This window comes from Cibotium barometz, chromosome 3, assembly GCF_041138505.1.
Source record: "Cibotium barometz isolate CiBa-2024 chromosome 3, ASM4113850v1, whole genome shotgun sequence".
NCBI lineage: Eukaryota > Viridiplantae > Streptophyta > Polypodiopsida > Cyatheales > Cibotiaceae > Cibotium > Cibotium barometz.
The window spans coordinates 47,237,711-47,258,444 of NC_141048.1; the positions used below are offsets into that span (position 1 = coordinate 47,237,711).

The following is a 20,734-nucleotide window of genomic DNA, read 5'->3' on the forward strand; positions in this document are numbered from 1 at the left end:
TGGATTTTATAGTACAAGGAAAGGATCATTGGGCAGCCTTGAGGAGAGATTGGAGTAGGCGATTTTACCTAGCATACAGAGTTACGGGATTTTACTGTCACTCAAAAGTGTGAAAAGACGAGCACTATAGGTGGCATCTAGATCATGGCTAATACCTGGAAACCCTAATAGGGTTATGATAACCCACATTAGATCGAAAATTAATGACTGCGATAGATTGTGATCTAGTGACTCTCCTCCTTAGGCTCCCTTCTTGAACCACCCCCGAGCCTAAGGTCAGAATGTCATGAGTCAACCAAGCCCTAACAGAATGCCCTAGTGTCCAATACCACCAGACCGCCGGTTGCAGCTACAGTAATAACCAAGCTGTTATTGGCCCACTGCTTTTATTATTAAGCTTTTAGCCATTATAAGCCTCTAGTCAGTTTTTTATTGACTCTAAGCCAATCCAAACCTTAACCTTGCTAGCTCTTAGCCTCTTAGCCAGGCCCTATCAGCCCCTGCGCCCAGCTAAGCCCTACCCTAACCTTGGGTTAGCGCATCCTCTTAACCCTAGGTGATCCTGATTCCTAACACCCAGTTAACACTAGTCCTAACCCAATTAGAGATGTGACAATCTTGGCATCTCAATAAATCCCTCCTCCATTAAGTTCTGTATATAAACTCATTCGAGACCAAACAAGAGCAAAACAAAATATCATAGACGACCTTTGCCAACTTTGCATCTATAGAACATGGGTTCAACCTCACACGCTCCCATTTCGAAAGTCTATAACACTAATAGGGAAGGGGTTTATTGAGGTGCCAAAATACTTGGAGATTCACTTGTCACATGCATTGATGAATTCTATGAGGCAGCTCCGTGTTTCATCACATAGGTTACATGTAGAGAGGTTCATGTCACAAGAGAGCCCAGGGAGCTTCAGATATGCATGGTATGTAGTACACAGGAGGATTCTATCCGCTCTAAAGGGTACAGAGATGTAGGTATAAAATTTGGGAGAGAGAGAGAGAGAGAGAGAGAGAGAGAGAGAGAGCAAAGCAATACTTATGTTCTCATCAGCACCCAGCCATAAGCTGCCCACTAGGTTTCCAAAGAGTCCCGACTATCGGGTAGACCCAGTGCTTGCTAAAAAGTCTTCTCTTAATGGTGAAGTGGCTCCAATAAAGTTTGATAACTCCTAGAGAGACCACTCATCTATCACAGACACTCATCACCTCTTAGAGAGACCGTCCATCAGTCACACTAATCACCTCCTCCTTTCAAGTTGGAGAGGATAACAAGAAGTAGAGTGAACTTTGGGGCGACAGACTGAATCCAGCCCATTCAAAAAAAACTCTTACTTTATTTTTACTTAAGATCAAATGGAGGACAAGATTGGGCAGCCGAATAGCAAACCTCATACAGGTCAACCTCCTCATTTGGAGAGAATCCAGCCATTTCATTGAGTTTGTCCACTATCTCCCGAGGCTTACCTCCAGCCTTGACAAAAGTTCTCCCTACATAGCTGTAAAATTTTTGAAACCAGTGAAGTTGTCAGCTTTTGCAGGCACCAGCTAAGAGAGCCTAAAGGTAGTGGTTGAGACATTTACCGAAATTCTTCCTTTGTTGGGTCATAGAGCTTGAAAAAAAGTAAGAAATCCTCTCTAGTTCTGTCAGGGGGACGTTGAGGAACTCCTTGATCCTGATACATTTAAGTATACATGGTAAAACCACACTTGTTGAGACCTTTTGCAGACCCACCATTTCACAAAGACTTTGAACTGCCCCAAATTAGGATACCTTGCTTCTGTTGACTTCCAGAAACAGCTTCAAGTCTGCATTGTAAGTTTTATTTGAGCTTTCCTTTAGAAATCCTACCTGCAAGGTAGAAGTGCAGGTAATCAATCTTCTGCAAGCATTCAGCTTAACAGGGAGCATCTCTATGTTGGCACACTTACAGACTGAGACTCTTCTGATTCAGTCAAGGGTCGATTTGGACGGTAAGTATGATTTTGGCGCTTTGCCCAGATCCAGAATCGTTGGCATTCTACAGGAATACCCAGCTCCTTGGCTATCTCTTCCTGAGGATGAGACAAATCACCGTTATGTAAGCTGCATCACTTATTCAGAACACTGTGTGCAAAGCTATGCTACATAGGGATAGGGAATATATACAAGCACTTCATCCATTACCCCCTAGCACAGGCACACTTGATTGTATACAAGTAGTTATGCCTTAAAGGTGCCTATCCAGAACTTAGCCCATAACTTCATACCATCCAAGCTGCAATTTTTAGTGAAGTGGAATTTCTGTTGTGCGGACTAAGGTACCTTAAAAGCTCTAAAAAGTGTCTGCTTTTGTATTCTGAAACCTGGGACCTTATCATGATCCACCAAGTCAAAGAAAATGTCCTTTCCAATTTGACCAGCGAGATCATCATCACATGCTACCTGCAAAACGCACTATTAGAGGCTTCAAGCAGTAAAAAAACAAAGAATCACATTCTAGTGATATATAAGAGGGACCTAGATTCCAACCTTGATGATTGTGTACAGATGTGCCTCTGCTTTTTCCTTCCTCTTTCTTTCTTTTTCCTCCTGCTCCTTTTTTAGTCTCACCTGGAAATGAATCAAAATTCGATGTTCTGGATCCAAAGATGAAGTAAAAACTTACCTCATGTTTTTTTCTGTACACATACGAAATGTCCCATACCGTACAGAGCATCTTGTACTAGACTCATATCGAACAGATGGATCATGTACAGAACGTACATAAGGTACAGAAAAAATTAAGGTTATGTCTGCCTCTTGTATGCAACCAAAAAATCGCATATAAGCTAGAAGGTTCCTTATGAATCAAAGATCCATACCCGTAAGTGCTCAGCAATATCCTTCTCGTCGACATTGCATATAACCTTCTCCTTGTCTGACTGTCTGATGTAAACAAGCATATATGCATTTGAATACTTTGTAAACCTAAAAGGTGTGTTGTTCAGCCCTGGGTTCATTTGAGGGAGCTGGACAGTAAGTACACAAAAGCAGTCAGCAGATTAGCATACAACTAACACTGCCATTTCAACCAACTGCTCACAGTGCACAGCCTAGCCTCTGCATGCTTACCTCTTCCTCACCACCATATTGCTCCTCTAGAGCTCGTTTTACCTCTTCTTTCGTGACACGCTCATCATCAAACTTATACCTGCCAAATCCAAAATTCAAAAGCTTCTCATTCATGGACTGAATACACACACAAACCTTTTTAATCCTACAAGAAACAGGCAATGGTAAACCAGCCATCATGTGCACACAAAAAAGCTTTAACAAATCTGGTCTTGAGTTCTAAAAATTACATCACAGTCACGTGCACTTAAATCAATAGCGGTGTTGCATACCATTGATCTGTAAGTGTTGGTCTGATAAAAGCGTAATAATGGCCACCATGCACACCACCACTATGAACTAGCACACTATCACAGAAGATAACAACAGTAGATGTCAGTCTGGAGTCACAATCAACCACTACAAAACAGCACACCACTATGGAATTAAACATCAGTCACGAGTTATAAGCTATGCATGCAAGATTTGGGTTGTTATCTTCACCTATGCAGCATATACAGGTTGCGAACACTGCGATCGGCTTCTGGGGACAAATATCGACCATTTTCTCTATCCAAATCAAGTTCCAATGGGAACTCATAGCGATCATTGATCTAGGGCACAAGCAAATCAGAAATTCTTTTCAACAACAATCAAAAAAAAAATTAAAAAAACTACTGCTATAACACATCAAAATCATCGAGGAGACCATAAAAATTTCGTTATTGTATCTAATGTCTGTTCTTTTGAACCCTGTTTTTCAAAAACTTCAATACCATGAGTCTGCATACTCTCAGCACGCTTTCTCCTAGTCTTCTTGTTTCAAAAGGTCTCAAATATGCCATCACCCAGAGCATTTATTTCACTTCTTAAAAGCTGGTTCTCAAGCTACGGTCTACCACCATCAAAATTTAAGCATTCGAACTTCAAGATTATAGCCCAAATGATCCTCAAATTTGGAGAACCTACAATGCTAAGGCTTCAAGTGAGAAAGATGCAAGAACAATCTTTACTCCATAATTGAGTACATTGTGGATTTGCTAAGGCTTCAAGTGAGAAAGATTCAAGAGCTATCTTTACTCCATATTTGAGTACATTGTGAATTTGTTGCACATCCTCGACCCTGTAGAACCTCTTATAATGATTACTCAATCATAATACTGAAACGTCATCATACAAGCCTCTTATACTGATTACACGAGATTACACAAAATAATCATCATACTGAAATGACATCATACAAGCCTCTTATAATGATTACACTATGTAGAACCTCTTATAATGATTACGCGAGATTACCCTTCAATGAATGAATTAATCAGTATAAAGCTTGAGACCTAGAGGGCTAGACAGCACTATGTAGAACCTCTTACAATGATTACACTTCAGTGAATGAATTAATCATAATACTGAACTTATAATGATTACACTATGTAGAAGCTCTTCACGAGATTACCCTTCAATGAATGCATTAATCATAATACTGAAATGCCATCATACAAGCCCTTTTTTAAGTATGACAAATAAGAAATTAATATAGGATAATCTCCAAAAGTAGAGGGAGGAGTCCCCTTATAATATAACCAACGCTAGTATGACAATAATGCCATATGAGTAACAAGAAGGATCATATCACGAATCTGATCCTTGTACTTGTGTAAGTTGAAGAATGAGTATAAGCAGCTAGATCAAAAAGGAATACAAGACAGGAAGTCAAAAAGAAGTCAGCAAGAGGCCTTCATCTTTTGCTTGCTGCTAAAGCTTAGATGCCATGAAGGTGGGCTCAAACCCACCTCTTTGGATGAAGCTCTCGCTATAGCAAACGGAAATATGATCTAGTTGATGTTCAAGAGGCTTGAAAAAGATGCACCTACATTATAAAGGTACTGGACCACGAGTAGAATTGACCTCCGTTATTGTGCTAGACACGCACCAAAGGCCAAAAGGAAGACAAGACCCACTCACATAAGGAGCACCAAACAAAAGGCTTTCTATCTCAAGGACACAAGCCAAGGCATGGAATCTACTCGGAGCTGAATTGCCCTCAATTGCAGGAGGTTCAACCCATCAAACACTTCCCCCAGCACCAAGTAGCACCAATATAAGATAATTGAAGATAAGTATGAGAGAGACACCAAGAAGACTAAAGAGAAATTTCTCTCTCAAAGATGTTATGGAAGGGTGAAGTGTGTTGCTCTTTGTCCCTGTAAGCACAGCTCACAGGTCAATAATCACTCCAACACATGTTTATGATCTTGCATGTACTTTTCCCAGAAGGACCTTGATGGAGGAGGGTTTGGACACGGAATCAATTTTGAAGAGCCAACAGTATTCCCCATTACACCACGACTCATGGAACTATATGCTCCATGGATGTGATGCTTTGATCCAATGACAGTATCACACTTGTAGAGAAGTGTTCCATGGGGAATAATAATTCAACGTGATTCAAGCAATTCTAGTGTGCCCATGGTGTCAACAATGTCAGCCATTCAGCTTCGACGGTTGGCACAACAAGTTGCCCAAGTGCTTATGATGTAAGTGTGAGGGCAAAAGGACGAAAGGACCACACGTAAGAGAGATCAGAGCAAATCAACACAACATGAAATGGGTGAGTGAGTGTATATATGATGGTGAGTGAAAACATGTACAAGAGGCCCTCTGATGTGAGGAGACTCTGAGTAGAAGACCGGTGCAAAAGCAAAGACGGTGTCAGAGCTGAAGCACAATCGATGACGAAGGCTCACGTCGATGTGAGGCAAAGGCGCTCCATGAGGTGGTCGGTGTCGAAGGCTCTCGTCAGTGGATGCAGAGGCACTCCGAGGTGGTAGTGAGCAGCGGCAGAAGGTGAAGTGGTGCAAGCTCTGGTGACAAGGGTGCTATGGTACCTGAGGGGTGATGAAGAGCAAAGAGGGCTGCCGTCCCAAGTGGTGCAGGCTCTGGTGAAGAGGGTGCTTCAATACCTGAGTGGTGGCGAGGAGCACAGAGGGCTGCCATGCCAATGATGTGAGATGGTGAGCAGAGAGGGCTGCTGTCCCAACAATGTGATGATGACGAAGTAGAGAGGGCTGTTGTCCCGTGCTGGTGCTGAGGGCGGAGAGGGCCGCGATCCCGAGCAGATGGTCCCGAAGTAGTGAGCAAAGGCGGCTGCCGTCCCGATGTCAAGGTAAAGGAGCAGAGAGGGCTGCTGTCCCGATGATGGTGGATGAGGGCGGAGAGGGCCGCAATCCCGAGGTAGTGTGAGAGCAGAGGAGGGCTGCTGTCCCGAGGTGAACTGTAGAAGAAAAACGCAGATGTGAAGATGGGTACACTGCAAAAGAAACACAGAAGTGATAGAGCAGACAGTGGGCTGTCCCTAGATATGCTGTAGAAGAAAACGCTGGAGTGCTGGAGCAGAGATGGGTACACTGCAAAAGAAACGCAGAAGTAGTGGGCTGCTGTCCCTAGATATGCTGTAGAAGAAAACACTGAAGTGCTGGAGCAGAGAGTGGGCTGCTGTCCCAAGATGTGAGCTGATGAAAAACGCTGATGTGCTGTAGCAGAGAGGGCTGCTGTCCCAACGATGTACTGTAGCAGAGAGTGGGCTGCTGTCCCAACGAAACGCTGGAGCTGAAAGGCGATGATGAAAATCTGATGTAGGGCAGGCGCCAGCAGCAACAGCAGCAGCAGATGTAGTCGATGATGCAGTGAATGATGACTGATGAAGCCATGTGTATATGAGGTGGGCTGCTGGTCAGCCCAGTAAAGGGGCTGTCGGCCAGCAGCACAAGACCTAAAAAACCAATAATAACCAAATAAATCTAGTAAAATCCCCTTTTTAGGGCTGGGAAAAATGCCATTTTCACACAGTAAGCACCCACCAAGCCACGTCAGACTTCAAGTTTGAATGAGACCAAAGGCACAACTCTTTGAGAAAGAATAGAAAGAAAGTAATATTAACGTCTACAAAAGACACCAATGACCGAGGGTCACTGAGACCATGAGTGATACAATGATACCATGGGTTTTCTAAGCCATGGAAAAAGTAACTGAAAGAAAATGAAAAACAACTATCACTAGAACATATACATGTGATATCAACATATGACCCTGTGTATGAGAGATTAATGAAAAACAACTATCACTAGAACATATACATGTGATATCAACATATGACCCTGTGTATGAGAGATTTGCAGACATCTTTTTCACAATGTGCCCTCTAAGCTGCCACCATGCTGACGAGAAAACCACAACGTTGACTTTGATGACATGTTCCGCTCCTATCAAAGTTTCCTTACAACATGAACAAGATGATGGAGAACTTACACAGGCACTTGGAGAAATTGCACTATAGTTATATTCAGCCTACTACCTAGCCACTCTTCTTTTATTGCCCCAAGTCAGTTTCTACAGCAGGATGCAGCATGATGGTATATGGTTACAAAGCTTTGCATCAAGTTAAGTTCCTAAATTTTTAATTGGACAGTGCCAACTTTTTTTCCAAGACATATTTCAAGAGTTGTTGTCATCAATAGATTTGATGCATGCACCATACTAGGCTGCAAATTAGAGTTAAGGTTTACCTCACAAATCAGCCCCTATTGCGAGTCCTAATCTATGAAGGGACAAAGGAGACTTAGTGGAAAAGGCATGACAAAAAGTTTTGCAGTCTAAGAAGTTCCAAAGCCCCAAACTTGACAGGCAAGTATTAATCACGAGTCAAGAACATAGGATTAAAGGGATATACTAACCCAAAGCCAGCTAAGCCAAGGGTTAGGTTTAAAAAGCTAACCTAGAGAAGGGTTAGGACTCACCCACAAAGCTAGGGGCTAGCAAGGATGAGGTCTAGGTTGGCCTTGGATCAATTGAAAGCTAACTAGAGGCTTAAAACAACTAAAAGCTCAATAATATAGCTGGGGACTTGTCAAATCCCCATAGGATCACCTCGTAGAACGCTCCTGGTACAAGACTCCAAACCTGCAAACAAACCAAACAAACATGAAGGGAGTGCAGGCCTGACTCACCTCCCAATCTTGACAGCCGTGGGCAATGTCAAATCCCCACGGATCCCCTCGTGATCGATCTTGGTTTGGACTCGATCTTGGTTCGGACTCGAATCCTGCAAACAATCGAACAAACAAACAAAAACAAGCAAGGGGGGTGCAGGCCTGACTCACCTCCCAACCATGACAGCCGTGGGCAAGCCCACAGTCTTGGCTGTCCCCACCGAGCCACGAGCTGAGCTAACTAGGTTGACGTACCGACCAATCTCCGCCTCGAGATTCTTGCCGCCCGTCCATACTTGGGTGCCCGCCTGTTAGTATTTCCCTAACTCAGCTCGTCAATCAGCCTGCCTAGTTCCAAGCTTCCCCAAGCCTCGAAACTAGTCTTGCATGCGTATAGTACACGGTAGATACACACTGTGCACATGACATACTCCCCTTCCTCTAAGAGCTCACTCCTGAGCTCACTAAAAAGCCAGGGTAATCTCTCTGAAGAGTAGTCAATGTCTCCCATGTAGCGTCCTCCTCAACACGATCCTTCCACTTGATCTTGTATTCCGTGATAAGCGTGTTACGCAATCTTCGTTCACGAAATCCAAGAATCTTTTCAGGTTCGTGCGGAACAAATGTCATGTCCTCGACATTTATAATTTCTTGAGGAGTCACTAACTGATCTGCTCCACCCAGTACTTCCTTAAGTCTACTGACATGAAATACAAGATGAACTTTCACATGAGAAGGCAAATCCAATTCATATGCAACTGAACCAATCCGTCGTGTAACACGAAATGGTCCACAGTATCTAGGGGATAATTTCGGAGATCTACCTCTCCGTAAAGTCTCGGAATCTTTCGGAACTCGCAAATACACCATCGTTCCTTCAGAGAACTCTCTCGGTGAACGATGTCTATTAGAATAAAACTTGTCTCGGTCTTGAGCACTTCTAATAGATTCCTTTGCAACTTGTAACATTTCTTGCATATCTTGCAAAAAATTACGTGCTGCATCATGCTGAAGTCCTGAGAATCCTACTGTAACAGGTGATCTAGGTTGAAAACCATACATAAGCATGAAAGGACTAAACCCTGTACTCGTATGCTTAGTACTGTTATATGCAAATTCTAATATAGGAAGATAATCTTCCCAAGAACTCTGTCTTTTGGATACATATGCTCGAAGCATATCCTCCAAAATCTGATTCACTCTTTCAGTCTGGCCATCAGAGTGAGGATGATCAGAGGAACTCAAATTCAAAGTTGTTTCCAACTTCTCAAAAACAAGTTTCCAAAAATCACTCGTAAACTTAGAGTCCCTATCACTGACTATGTCCTGCGGTAACCCGTACAGTCTAAACAATTGCTCGATAAACTGCCGAGCTAATTGCGTAGCTGTAATAGTCTTCCGGTTCGATAAAAATCTAGCCATTTTTGTCAAGCGATCTACCACAACCCAAATAGAATCGTGGCCTTGACGTGTTCTTAGCAAACCGGTAATAATCCCATTTATTACCTGGGATTTGCAAAGGATGCAACAACCCAGCCTGTCTAAAGCGTTCAGCTTTATTTGCCTGACAAATTTGACACTTGAGAACATAATCTTCTACATACCCTTCCATCTTTGGCCAATAAAAAGTGTGTTTCACTAATGATAGTGTCCTGTGTACCCCAGGGTGTCCAGCAGAAGGGGCGTCGTGACACTCCTTCAGAATCTTGGACCTAATGTCCGGGATCTGTGGTACACAAATTTTGCCATTACAGAACAGTAAACCATTCCGAATCATCCACTGGCGTCCTGCAGCCTGAATAGTAGACAGCTCAGTCATCGAGTCTTGGTCAATCAATGAGCTCCCATCCTGGATCTTCTTTCAAAATGGACCAAAATAACTATCAGTCCTGCAAAGCCCTCTCAATGACTGAAATAAGTCAGTAGAAATCTCGGTGAACGACAAAGTATTCACCGCTCTAATCCGACTAAGCGCATCTGCAATATTATTCATGGACCCTTTCTGATAACGGATCTCAAAATCAAAATCTTGCATTAACTCTGCCCAACGAGCTTTCTTGTCTCTCAAATCATCCGCATCACACACATACTTGATTGACTGATGATCAGTCAATACCACAAACTTAGAGCCATATAAATAATGTCTCCAAACCTTGAGAGCATGAATCACAGCATAAAGCTCCTTCTCAAGGGTTGGCCAACGAGATTGAGTGTCGTCTAGCTTTTTACTTTCAAAAGCAACCGGTCTACCATCTTGAAATAAAGCAACCCCGATAGCAAAGTCACTGGCATCAGTTTCAAGAACATAAGGCCGACTGGGATCAGGTAATGCTAAGATAGGTGCTTCCTTGACTTTATCTTTCAAAAGTCTGAAGGCCATATCCAAATCGTTATTCCAAGTGATAGGCTGATTGGACTTACGTCCACGACCTTTCAATAAGTCGGTCATCGGTAGTGTGAGCTGAGAGTACTCCCGCACAGATTGCCGAAGAAAAACAACAAAACCGAGAAAAGAACGAAGTTGTTTCACTGTTCGCGGTATAGGCCAGTCCAAAACCTTCTGAACTCGGTCATAGTCAATGCTCAATCCATCTCTAGTGATCTTGTGTCCCAAGTAAATGATGTCGGTCATAAAGAACTCACACTTACTTAGCATATAGTCGATTCTGTCTTAAAATAGATAAGACAATCGTGAGGTGTCTGACATGATCCTCAAGAGTACGACTATATATCAAAATATCATCCAAGAACACCACCACAAATTTTTCCAAATGTTCACGAAAAAGATCGTTCATCATTTGCTGGAAAGTAGCTGGGGCATTGGTTAACCCAAAAGTTAATACGAGAAACTCGTAATGGCCATACCTAGTCCGAAAGGCGGTTCTTTCGACATGTCTTTCATGAATACGTATCTGGTAATAGCCAGTACGTAAATCTATCTTCGTGAAATATTTCGCTCCTGCTAACCGGTCAATCAGGTCATCTGATCTAGGGAGAGGATAACAGTTCTTAATGGTCAGCTTGTTCAATCTCTTGTAATCTATACACATTCTCCAGGTATTGTCCTTCTTTCTCCTAAGCAACACAGGTGCACCCCAAGGTGATTTACTTGGAAGGATCTGGCCCATCCTTAAATAATCTTCGAGTTGTTTAGCCAACTGTCACCATTTGGCCACCCGAATGGTTCAGTCTTGCTTTCACACTATGTACATATTGGATTGGTGTCCATGGCTTATGGAATGTGCCTATGCATGCGATTGACACGTGTCATGCTGTATAGTTGGATATGATATTCCGCTGGGACTTGATGTTATCATGCCCGGAATATCTGGAGAACTTGGCTTTCCGCTGGGACTTGTGCCTTTGTGTACATGCCCGGAAACGCCTGGAGGACTTGGCTTTCCGCTGGGACTTGTGCCTTTGTGTACATGCCCGGAAACGCCTAGAGGATTGGCTTTCCACTGGGTCTGGTATCGCATATACTTGCCTGGAAACGCCTGGTCTTATATGGTTTCATGAACAGAAATTGCTCATGCCAATGCTGCATTGCATAGCATCTTTATGTGCTTGCCTACAAATGAAATTACATGCTGTTTTCATGCCTGCATGACCTATGTGTAGTTCCGGGCTAGGGGACGCCCGCCCGTGAACCGTGCGTGTGAAACTGTCTGCTGACATGGTTGTGTGGCATGTGAACACGTGGTAAGTATTACCCAATCTAGGCTCAAATAGCCCTTAGGACTTAGTCAATAATTATAAGTGAGTGCGTTCCCATTTCATTAAAGTTTGGGCGCCCAAAAGTCACTTATAAATTATGACCGCTTCCAAGTTCACACTCACTGAAGTCCCGAGGCGGACAAGACTCAATGTCCAGGACCTGATCCTCCCTTTTACTCATAAATGGACATCTCCCCATGTCCCTTCACCTGATTGGACCCCAATTCACTTACTTATTAAGAGAAATTCGTGTTTTCTCTTCATGAGGATTTTTGGAGGCTGAAAACTCTGTTTTTCCACCATTTCTCCATTTCCAAGCTCTCCATAGCCATACCCAACTTGCTAGGGTGTTTTCCAAGCTTCCAAGAGTGTTTCCAAGTGCTAATCACTCTCCTACTCACTCCCAATGACTGAAATTCAGCAAAACAGCTCTCATTTTTGCTGTAATTTTTGGTCTTTTTGCTGTAATTTTTGGTCTTTTTGCTGAAAACCCTAATTTCAGCCTTCCTTTCTCAAGTTGAACCATAGGGGAAGCTTTCCTAGGGTTCCCTTCATCCTCTTGAAGACTTTTGTCGCGAAGGATTGCGGCAAATCGAAGATATCAACACTTCTAAAGCTTCCAACGCGAAGGCTTCCGCTTGCAACAACTTCTATGAAGACTGGTAAGCTAATTGGACAATGTGTTGTCATTACTTACTCAGTAGAAGGACAGGACTCCTTGTTTAGCCGCCCTGTGTAGTATTTCTCTTGTCCTATGTGCTCTTGAAGATGTTGCTACCTTGCTTGGTAGAACATAGAGCCAATGGTAGAGAATATGGGCACTGAAGTCGCGCCGGGCATCAAGGCAGCTCCTTGGTGATCTACATCGACATACCATTGTTTTCTAAATGCTGAATTTCATATGCATTGGCATGGAGGATTTGGCAATGGATGCCCGTGAAGCTATGTATTGAATTTCTTCAATAGTAATACAATTTACTCAAGGGAGGGGTCGGCCGTTCCAGCTCATTGTGTGTCTCTTGTCAATTCAGCAATTTACTTCTTGTATTTGAGCAAGTGTCCTTCAAATCTTAGTGTATTTAAGTGTATTGATTAGCATTGTGTTCAACCAAGTTACATTGGTATCAGAGCATACAGTTCTCTTTCACTTCTATCGTGAGAGACGATCACCGTGAACACTAGCTATGTCTACACTTAGAACATTATGGACAGCCATACAATGAATGTTGGAGATGCTAATACAAGAGGCAGGGACAATGAAATGCATGCCTCCAATGCTTTACAGGATGAGCAAACTCATGTGGTGCACAATAGGGAACATGAATATGTGGGACAGCCGTCCCGTGGCAAAGAGAAGATGCAAGAAGAAGAGTCGATAGTCTTGAAGGCTGAACTTACTCGTATGCAGGCTCTTCTCCATGCACAACAAGAAGAATTGAATCTCTATCGCCGCGAGGATCCATTAGTACATGATCGTTTGAAGGCCAAGAAAGCTGAATCTTATATGGATCATGCAATGGCAATGATTGCTCAAGAGTTGCACATGCAACCGAGGGATGCAGCACGTGCATACTTGGCTTGTACCGAGGATGCCTATGCAGAAAAGGCAACCATCCCACATGTCTTGGAATCCCCACTGGTGCCCGAACAAGAACTTATGTCTAAGAGGATAAATCTCCATGCTATGGGAGAGGAACAATCACTGACTTCACGCCATGCAAGAATACCTCATGTAGCCCGTGAAGGATACAATGTTTATGGCACAGGTCAAAATGTATGTCAAATGCCATTGCCGGCTGAAAATGTACATGCACAACACATGCAACATGGGCTGCAATTTTCTGTTGGTGCAGGTATTCCACGTATCTCTCATGCCACTCATGCCTTCGAGTGTGCTCGTGAGGGAGAAGTTATGGTTGAAAATGTATCAATGCATGTTGAGGGGCCAGCCATGCCTCATGCTTACAGGGCACATGTATCTATGCCTTATGCATCACCTTTTCCTCCAAAAATGATGCCAGTCACAGGGGCTGTCCCAATGGACAAACATGGGGAAAAAGTTAAAACATGTTGAGATGCACACACATGCATCAAAGTCTCGTGACTTCAAAGCCAGAGACAAATCTGTTAAGTTTGACACATATCATGGGGAATATGATGCATCAAACGCACTTGCTTTTATTGCCCAGTTTGATATTGCTTTCAGTGATGAGGATTTCACTCAGAAATCCATGATCCGGCATGTAAGCATGTTCATAAAAGGCACTGCTGCCCATTGGTGGCTCACGGAGAAGCTCTCACCGAATCCTCTTAGATCATGGGAAGAGTTCAAGGAGAGGTTCTATGCTCAATTCTTGCCTCCCAATGCATTGAATGAGATAACAATGAAGTGGGATTGGGTAAAGCAAAATGAGGGAGAATCGGTAAATGCATATGTACAAAAGTTTTGGAAAGTGCTCTTGGAGGTGTCTCCATTTATGCATGTCACCGAGGCCGAAAGGAAGAGAAGGTTTCAATCGGGATTGCAACCCGTGTACAAAGCGGGATTACAAATGTATCCTGGTCATACCTTACACCAATTAATCGCAGCCGCCACCGCCACCGAGCAATTGGAACTCAAATTAAGTCGATCCAATAAGGCTAAACCCTCATTTCAAGGCAAAGAGAGGGCTGTCCAAAACCTGCAAAATGATGGACAGCCACCTAAAAGGGACCAAAACCAAGCCAAATCAGGTCCAAAAGCTGAAAATAAGTTTGCTAAAAAGCGCCCTTATAAGCCGGCAAACTTTGGTCTTAGTGCTGAGAAGAAGGAGCAATATATGCGTGAAGGCAAATGCTTTACTTGTGGCAGCACTGAGCACATGGCAAGAGCATGCCCAAATAAGAAGAACAAAGCTGAAAATGCTAATGTACCGAAGCCTAATGTGCATATGGTTCGGGCAACACTTCACATGATAGCAAAGATAGGGTTGTATGCAAAGCTTGGGGACAACTCAAGAATCAGCCCGCTTTGTTTATGTTTGATGATTGTGCATCTGAAAATTTCATATCCACTCAGATGGCAGCTGCTTTGGGTATTGAAGTGGAGGACATGGGTCCTCAAATTGAAGCAGGGGCTGCCTTTGTTGGTAGAGAAGTACAGGTCATGCCTATTTTTGGCAAGTTGCGCATACACATTCAAGGCTATGTGGATCATGAGGATTTTCTTGTAGCGCCTTTGAATGGCTGTGATGTATTGCTTGGAAAGCCTTGGCATACACGTATTGATCCGTGCAAGACTTACAAGACTAACAGGATCACCTTCATGCATAAAGGCCGAGAACATGTAATTGATGCTGGTGAAGAGGGTGATACCATTCCCCTTGTATCTCATGTACAAATTAAGAAAGTAATGAAAAAGAGTATTTTTGCGTACTTGATTTTTGTACGAGATCCTGTTGAGGAAAATGATGTACATGTAAACACTCTTTGTAATGATAGGCTGAAATTTTTGCAAGAGCACAATGATTGTTTTGCTGATGAGTTACCAAATGAGTTACCACCTGTACGACCGGAAGATCATCGCATTGATCTTGTGCCGGGTAGCTCACCACCTAATAGGCCAGCCTATCATGTAAGTGCATCCTAAAAAGAGGAGATCATGAAGCAAGTAAATGAGCTTCTTGAGAAGGGTTTGGTTCAGCCAAGCTCTTCCCCATATTGTTCACCCGTCCTCTTAGTTCAAAAAAAGGATGGATCCTTTCGTATGTGTGTGGATTATAGAGCTTTGAATAAGCTTACCATCAAGAATCGGTTTCCGATTCCACGCATAGACGACATCCTTGACAAGTTGGATGTATCGGCATGCTTTAGCCGAATTGATCTCAAGAGTGGATATCATCAAGTGCATGTAGTGCCTGAGGATGTACACAAAACTGCTTTCAGGACAGCATTTGGACTTTATGAGTATCTTGTTATGCCTTTTGGTCTTACAAATGCCCCAGCTACATTCAATAGAATGATGGATCGCATATTCCGTGGGTACAGGAAAATTACAGGTGTCTTCTTTGATGACATCCTAGTCTTCTCGAAGACCGAAGAAGAGCATAAAGCTCATTTGGCTATTGTTTTTGAAGAGCTCCATAAGCATAAACTCTTCATAAATGCAAAGAAGAGTGAGTTCTTCTTGTCAAAGATACATTATCTTGGGCATATTGTGTCCAAAGATGAAGTGCGGATGGATCCTGCAAAGATTGATGCAATTCGGAATTGGCCCGAATTGAGTTCGGTGCATGAAATCCGTAGTTTTCTTGGGTAATGCTCTTACTACCGCAGGTTCATTCGGCACTTTGCATGGATTGCTTCTCCTTTGCATGATTTGACAAAGAAGAAGGCCGTGTTCAAATGGACTAATGTAGAGAGAGATGCATTCCTCAAATTGAAAGATGCAACTACTCATGGTCCAGTATTGATCGTTCCGGCTCATTGTGTGCCTCTTGTCAATTCAACAATTTACTTCTTGTATTTGAGCAAGTGTCCTTCAAATCTTAGTGTATTTAAGTGTATTGATTAGCATTGTGTTCAACCAAGTAACATTGGAGAAATGTCACCATTTGGCCACCCGAATGGTTCACTCTTGCTTTCACACTATGTACATATTGAATTGGTGTCCATGGCTTATGGAATGTGCCTATGCATGCGATTGACACGTGTCATGCTGTATAGTTGGATATGATATTCCGCTGGGACTTGATGTTATCATGCTCGGAATATCTGGAGGACTTGGCTTTCCGCTGGGACTTGTGCCTTTGTGTACATGCCCGGAAACGCCTGGAGGACTTGGCTTTCCACTGCTGGGACTTGTGCCTTTGCGTACATGCCCGGAAACGCCTGGAGGATTGGCTTTCCACTGGGTCTAATATCGCATATACTTGCCTGGAAACGCCTGGTCTTATATGGTTTCATGAACGGAAATTGCTCATGCCAATGCTGCATTGCATAGCATCTTTATGTGCTTGCCTGCAAATGAAATTGCATGCTGTTTTCATGCCTGCATGACCTATGTGTAGTTCCGGGCTAGGGGACGCCCGCCCGTGAACCGTGCGTGTGAAACTGTCTGCTGACATGGTTGTGTGGCATGTGAACACGTGGTAAGTATTACCCAATCTAGGCTCAAAAAGCCCTTAGGACTTAGCCAATAATTATAAGTGAGTGCGTTCCCATTTCATTAAAGTTTGGGCGTCCAAAAGTCACTTATAAATTATGACCGCTTTCAAGTTCACACTCACTGAAGTCCCAATGCGGACAAGACTCAATGTCCAGGACCTGATCCTCCCTTTTACTCATAAATGGGTATCTCCCCATGTCCCTTCACCTGATTGGACCCCAATTCACTTACTTATTAAGAGAAATTCGTGTTTTCTCTTCATGAGGATTTTTGGAGGCTGAAAACTCTGTTTTTCCACCATTTCTCCATTTCCAAGCTCTCCATAGCCATACCCAACTTGCTAGGGTGTTTTCCAAGCTTCCAAGAGTGTTTCCAAGTGCTAATCACTCTCCTACTCACTCCCAATGACTGAAATTCAGCAAAACAGCTCTCATTTTTGCTGTAATTTCTGGTCTTTTTGCTGAAAACCCTAATTTTAGCCTTCCTTTCTCAAGTTGAACCATAGGGGAAGCTTTCACAGGATTCCCTTCATCCTCTTGAAGACTTTTGTCGCGAAGGATTGCGGCAAATCGAAGATATCAACACTTCTAAAGCTTCCAACGCGAAGGCTTCCGCTTGCAACAACTTCTATGAAGACTGGTAAGCTAATTGGACAATGTGTTGTCATTACTTACTCAGTAGAAGGACAGGACTCCTTGTTTAGCCGCCCTGTGTAGTATTTCTCTTGTCCTATGTGCTCTTGAAGATGTTGCTACCTTGCTTGGTAGAACATAGAGCCAATGGTAGAGAATATGGGCACTGAAGTCGGGCCGGGCATCAAGGCAGCTCCTTGGTGATCTACATCGACATACCATTGTTTTCTAAATGCTGAATTTCATATGCATTGGCATGGAGGATTTGGCAATGAATGCCCGTGAAGCTATGTATTGAATTTCTCCAATAGTAATACAATTTACTCAAGGAAGGGGTCGACCGTTCCGGCTCATTGTGTGCCTCTTGTCAATTCAGCAATTTACTTCTTGTATTTGAGCAAGTGTCCTTCAAATCTTAGTGTATTTAGGTGTATTGATTAACATTGTGTTCAACCAAGTTACACCAGCTCATCTTCCTAAGCTTGGCTCATCCTGTAAGGTGGAATACTGACAGGATGAGCACCAGGGATCAAGTCAATACAATGATCTAGTGCCCGTTCAGGTGGTAAACCCGATGGCAGTTCCTTAGGAAATACATCTTGAAACGAATCAAGTATCTTCTATAATTCTTTGCTTTCAAACACACTCAATTCATTTACATCCATGGAAGGGATAAGAAAAGAAGAAAATGGAATCAAGACACAATGGAAGAGGGATGAATACAATCACCTAAAATACTATACTTGGTGTCCCTATGTTGAAAAGAAAAAATATGACTAGACCAATCTATCTGGACTTCAAGAGTCTTAAACCACTCAATCCCTAATAACAAGTCTACATTTTCCAGAAGCATAACATAGCATTCCAGAGTATCTTTGTAGTCCTGAATGTGGATTGGAAGCATCTCCACCTTGCGATCCCAAACTTGCCTTCCCGCAGGTAGACGTACCTCATAGGTATGGTCGCTGAGTGTCGTATCAAGACTCAATTTCTGCACAAGTTTGTAGTTAACAAAGTTATGCGAACTGCCAGGGTCTAAAAGAATGTGAATCTTATGGCCATTCACTTCTCCATGAACTCGGAGAAGATCATGCATGCCAAATACCTTAGAATTGAACAGACTATCAGAACAAGTACTAGGACGAGAAAGTACAATAATTGACTTACCTGTCAAATCCCCACGGATCCTCTCGTGATCGATCTTGGTTCGGACTCGAAACGAACAAACAAACAAAAACAAGCAAGGGAGATGCAGGCCTGACTCACCTCCCAACCATGAGAGACAGCCGTGGGCAAGCCCACAGTCTTGGCTATCCCCGCCGAGCCACGAGCTGAGCTAACTAGGTTGACGTACCGACCAATCTCCTCCTCGCGACGTCCCATACCGCCACGAAGCTGCCCTTGCGGACCTTGAGATTCTTGCCGGCCTCGGCTGCGTAAAGCAGGTGCACGTCTGCACTAGATCCAGACTCCAAGACCATAGAGCTCTCATAAACTCGCGAGAATCTCTATATCCAATAACTAATCTTGGCCACCCTTTTATAGGCTCTTGGCCGGTCATCAGGCGTCCACACTTGGTCGCCCGCCCGTCCATACTTGGGTAACTCAGCTCGTCAATCAACCTACCTAGTTCCAAGCTTCCCCAAGCCTCGAAACTAGTCTTGCATGCGTGTAGCACACGGTAGATACACACTGTGCACATGACAGACAAGCCCACAAGTCTTGGTTGTCCCCACCAAGCCACGAGCTGAGCTAACTAGATGGACGTACCGACCAATCTCTACCTCATGACATCCCATACAGCCACAAAGCTACCCTCGCGGACCTCGAGACTGTTGCTGACCTCGGCTGCATAAAGCAGGTGCACGTCTGCACTAGATCCAGGCTTCTGACCATAGAGCTCTCACAAGACTCTATATACTAATGACTAACCTTGGCCACCCTTTTATAGGCTCTTGGCCGGTCATCGGGCGTCACACTTGGATGCCCGCCCGTTAGTCTATCCCTAACTCAGCTCGCCAATCAGCCTGCCTAGCTCCAAGCTTCCCCAAACCTCGAAGCTAGTCTTGTGTGCGTGTAGCACACGGTAGATACACACTGTGCACATGACATACTCCCCTTCCTCTAAGAGCTCACTCCTGAGCTCACTAAAAAGCCAAGGTAACCTCTTTGAAGAGTAGTCAATGGGTCTCCCATGTAGCGTCCTTCTCAACACGATCCTCTCACTTGATCTTGTATTCCGTGATAAGCGTATTACGCAATCTTCTTTTACGAAATCCAAGAATCTTTTCAGGTTCGTGTGAAACAAATGTCATGTCCTCGACATCTATGGTTTCTTGAAGAGTAACTAACTACTCAGTTCCACCCAGTACTTCCTTAAGTCTACTGACATGAAATACAAGATGAACTTTCACATGAGAAGGCAAATCCAATTCATATGCAACTGAACCAATCTGTCGTGTAATACGAAATGGTCCACAGTATCTAGGGAATAATTTCGGAGATCAACCTGTCCGTAAAGTCTCAGAATCTTTCGAAACTCGCAAATACACCATAGTTCCTTCAGAGAACTCTCTAGGTGAACGATGTCTATTAGACTAAAATCTGTCTATCTTGAGCACTTCTAATAGTTTCTTTCGCAACTTGTAACATTTCTTGCATATCTTGCAAAAAATGACATGCTGCATCATGCTGAAGTCTTGAGAACCCCACTGTAACAGGTGATCTAGGTTGAAAACCATACATAAGCATGAAAGGACTGAAACCTGTACTCGTATACTTAGTACTATTATATGCAAATTCTAACATAGCAAGATAATCCTCCCATGAACTCTTTCTTTTGGATACATATGTTCGAAGCATATTCTCCAAAATTTGATTCACTCTTTCAGTCTGGCCATCAGATTGAGGATGATCTGAGGAACTAAAATTCAAAGTTGTTCCCAACTTCTCAAAAACAAGTTTCCAAAAATCCATGGTAAACTTAGAGTCCCTATCACTGACTATGTCCTCTGGTAACCCGTACAGTCTAAACAATTGCTCGATCAATTGTCTTGCTAATTGCGTAGCTGTAATGAACATCTAAAAATCTAGCCATTTTTGTCAAGCGATCTACCACAACCCAAATAGAATCGTCGCCTTGATGTGTTCTTGACAATCCGGTAATAAA

General features: G+C 43.3%; 1 protein-coding gene across 8 annotated transcripts in view; it reads right to left on the reverse strand.

Moving 5' to 3' along the window:
- Nucleotides 1-20,734, reverse strand: part of LOC147640159 (ubiquitin C-terminal hydrolase 13-like) — a 50,638-nt gene that overhangs the window by 13,689 nt on the left and 16,215 nt on the right. For 4 of the 8 annotated variants that reach the window (XM_086777989.1, XM_086777975.1, XM_086778002.1 and 1 more), the window contains exons 10-20: nucleotides 3,587-3,696; nucleotides 3,376-3,450; nucleotides 3,104-3,182; nucleotides 2,854-3,000; nucleotides 2,697-2,714; nucleotides 2,522-2,602; nucleotides 2,315-2,434; nucleotides 1,942-2,064; nucleotides 1,784-1,861; nucleotides 1,594-1,685; nucleotides 1,400-1,508 (exon numbers count right to left, since the gene is read on the reverse strand). In XM_086777989.1, the coding sequence (XP_086634115.1) occupies nucleotides 1,400-1,508; nucleotides 1,594-1,685; nucleotides 1,784-1,861; nucleotides 1,942-2,064; nucleotides 2,315-2,434; nucleotides 2,522-2,602; nucleotides 2,697-2,714; nucleotides 2,854-3,000; nucleotides 3,104-3,182; nucleotides 3,376-3,450; nucleotides 3,587-3,696 (1,032 nt within the window). The remainder of the gene's footprint in view (nucleotides 1-1,399; nucleotides 1,509-1,593; nucleotides 1,686-1,783; nucleotides 1,862-1,941; nucleotides 2,065-2,314; nucleotides 2,435-2,521; nucleotides 2,603-2,696; nucleotides 2,715-2,853; nucleotides 3,001-3,103; nucleotides 3,183-3,375; nucleotides 3,451-3,586; nucleotides 3,697-20,734) is intronic. The other 4 variants (XM_086778025.1, XM_086778018.1, XM_086777995.1 and 1 more) reach the window with 1 other exon arrangement.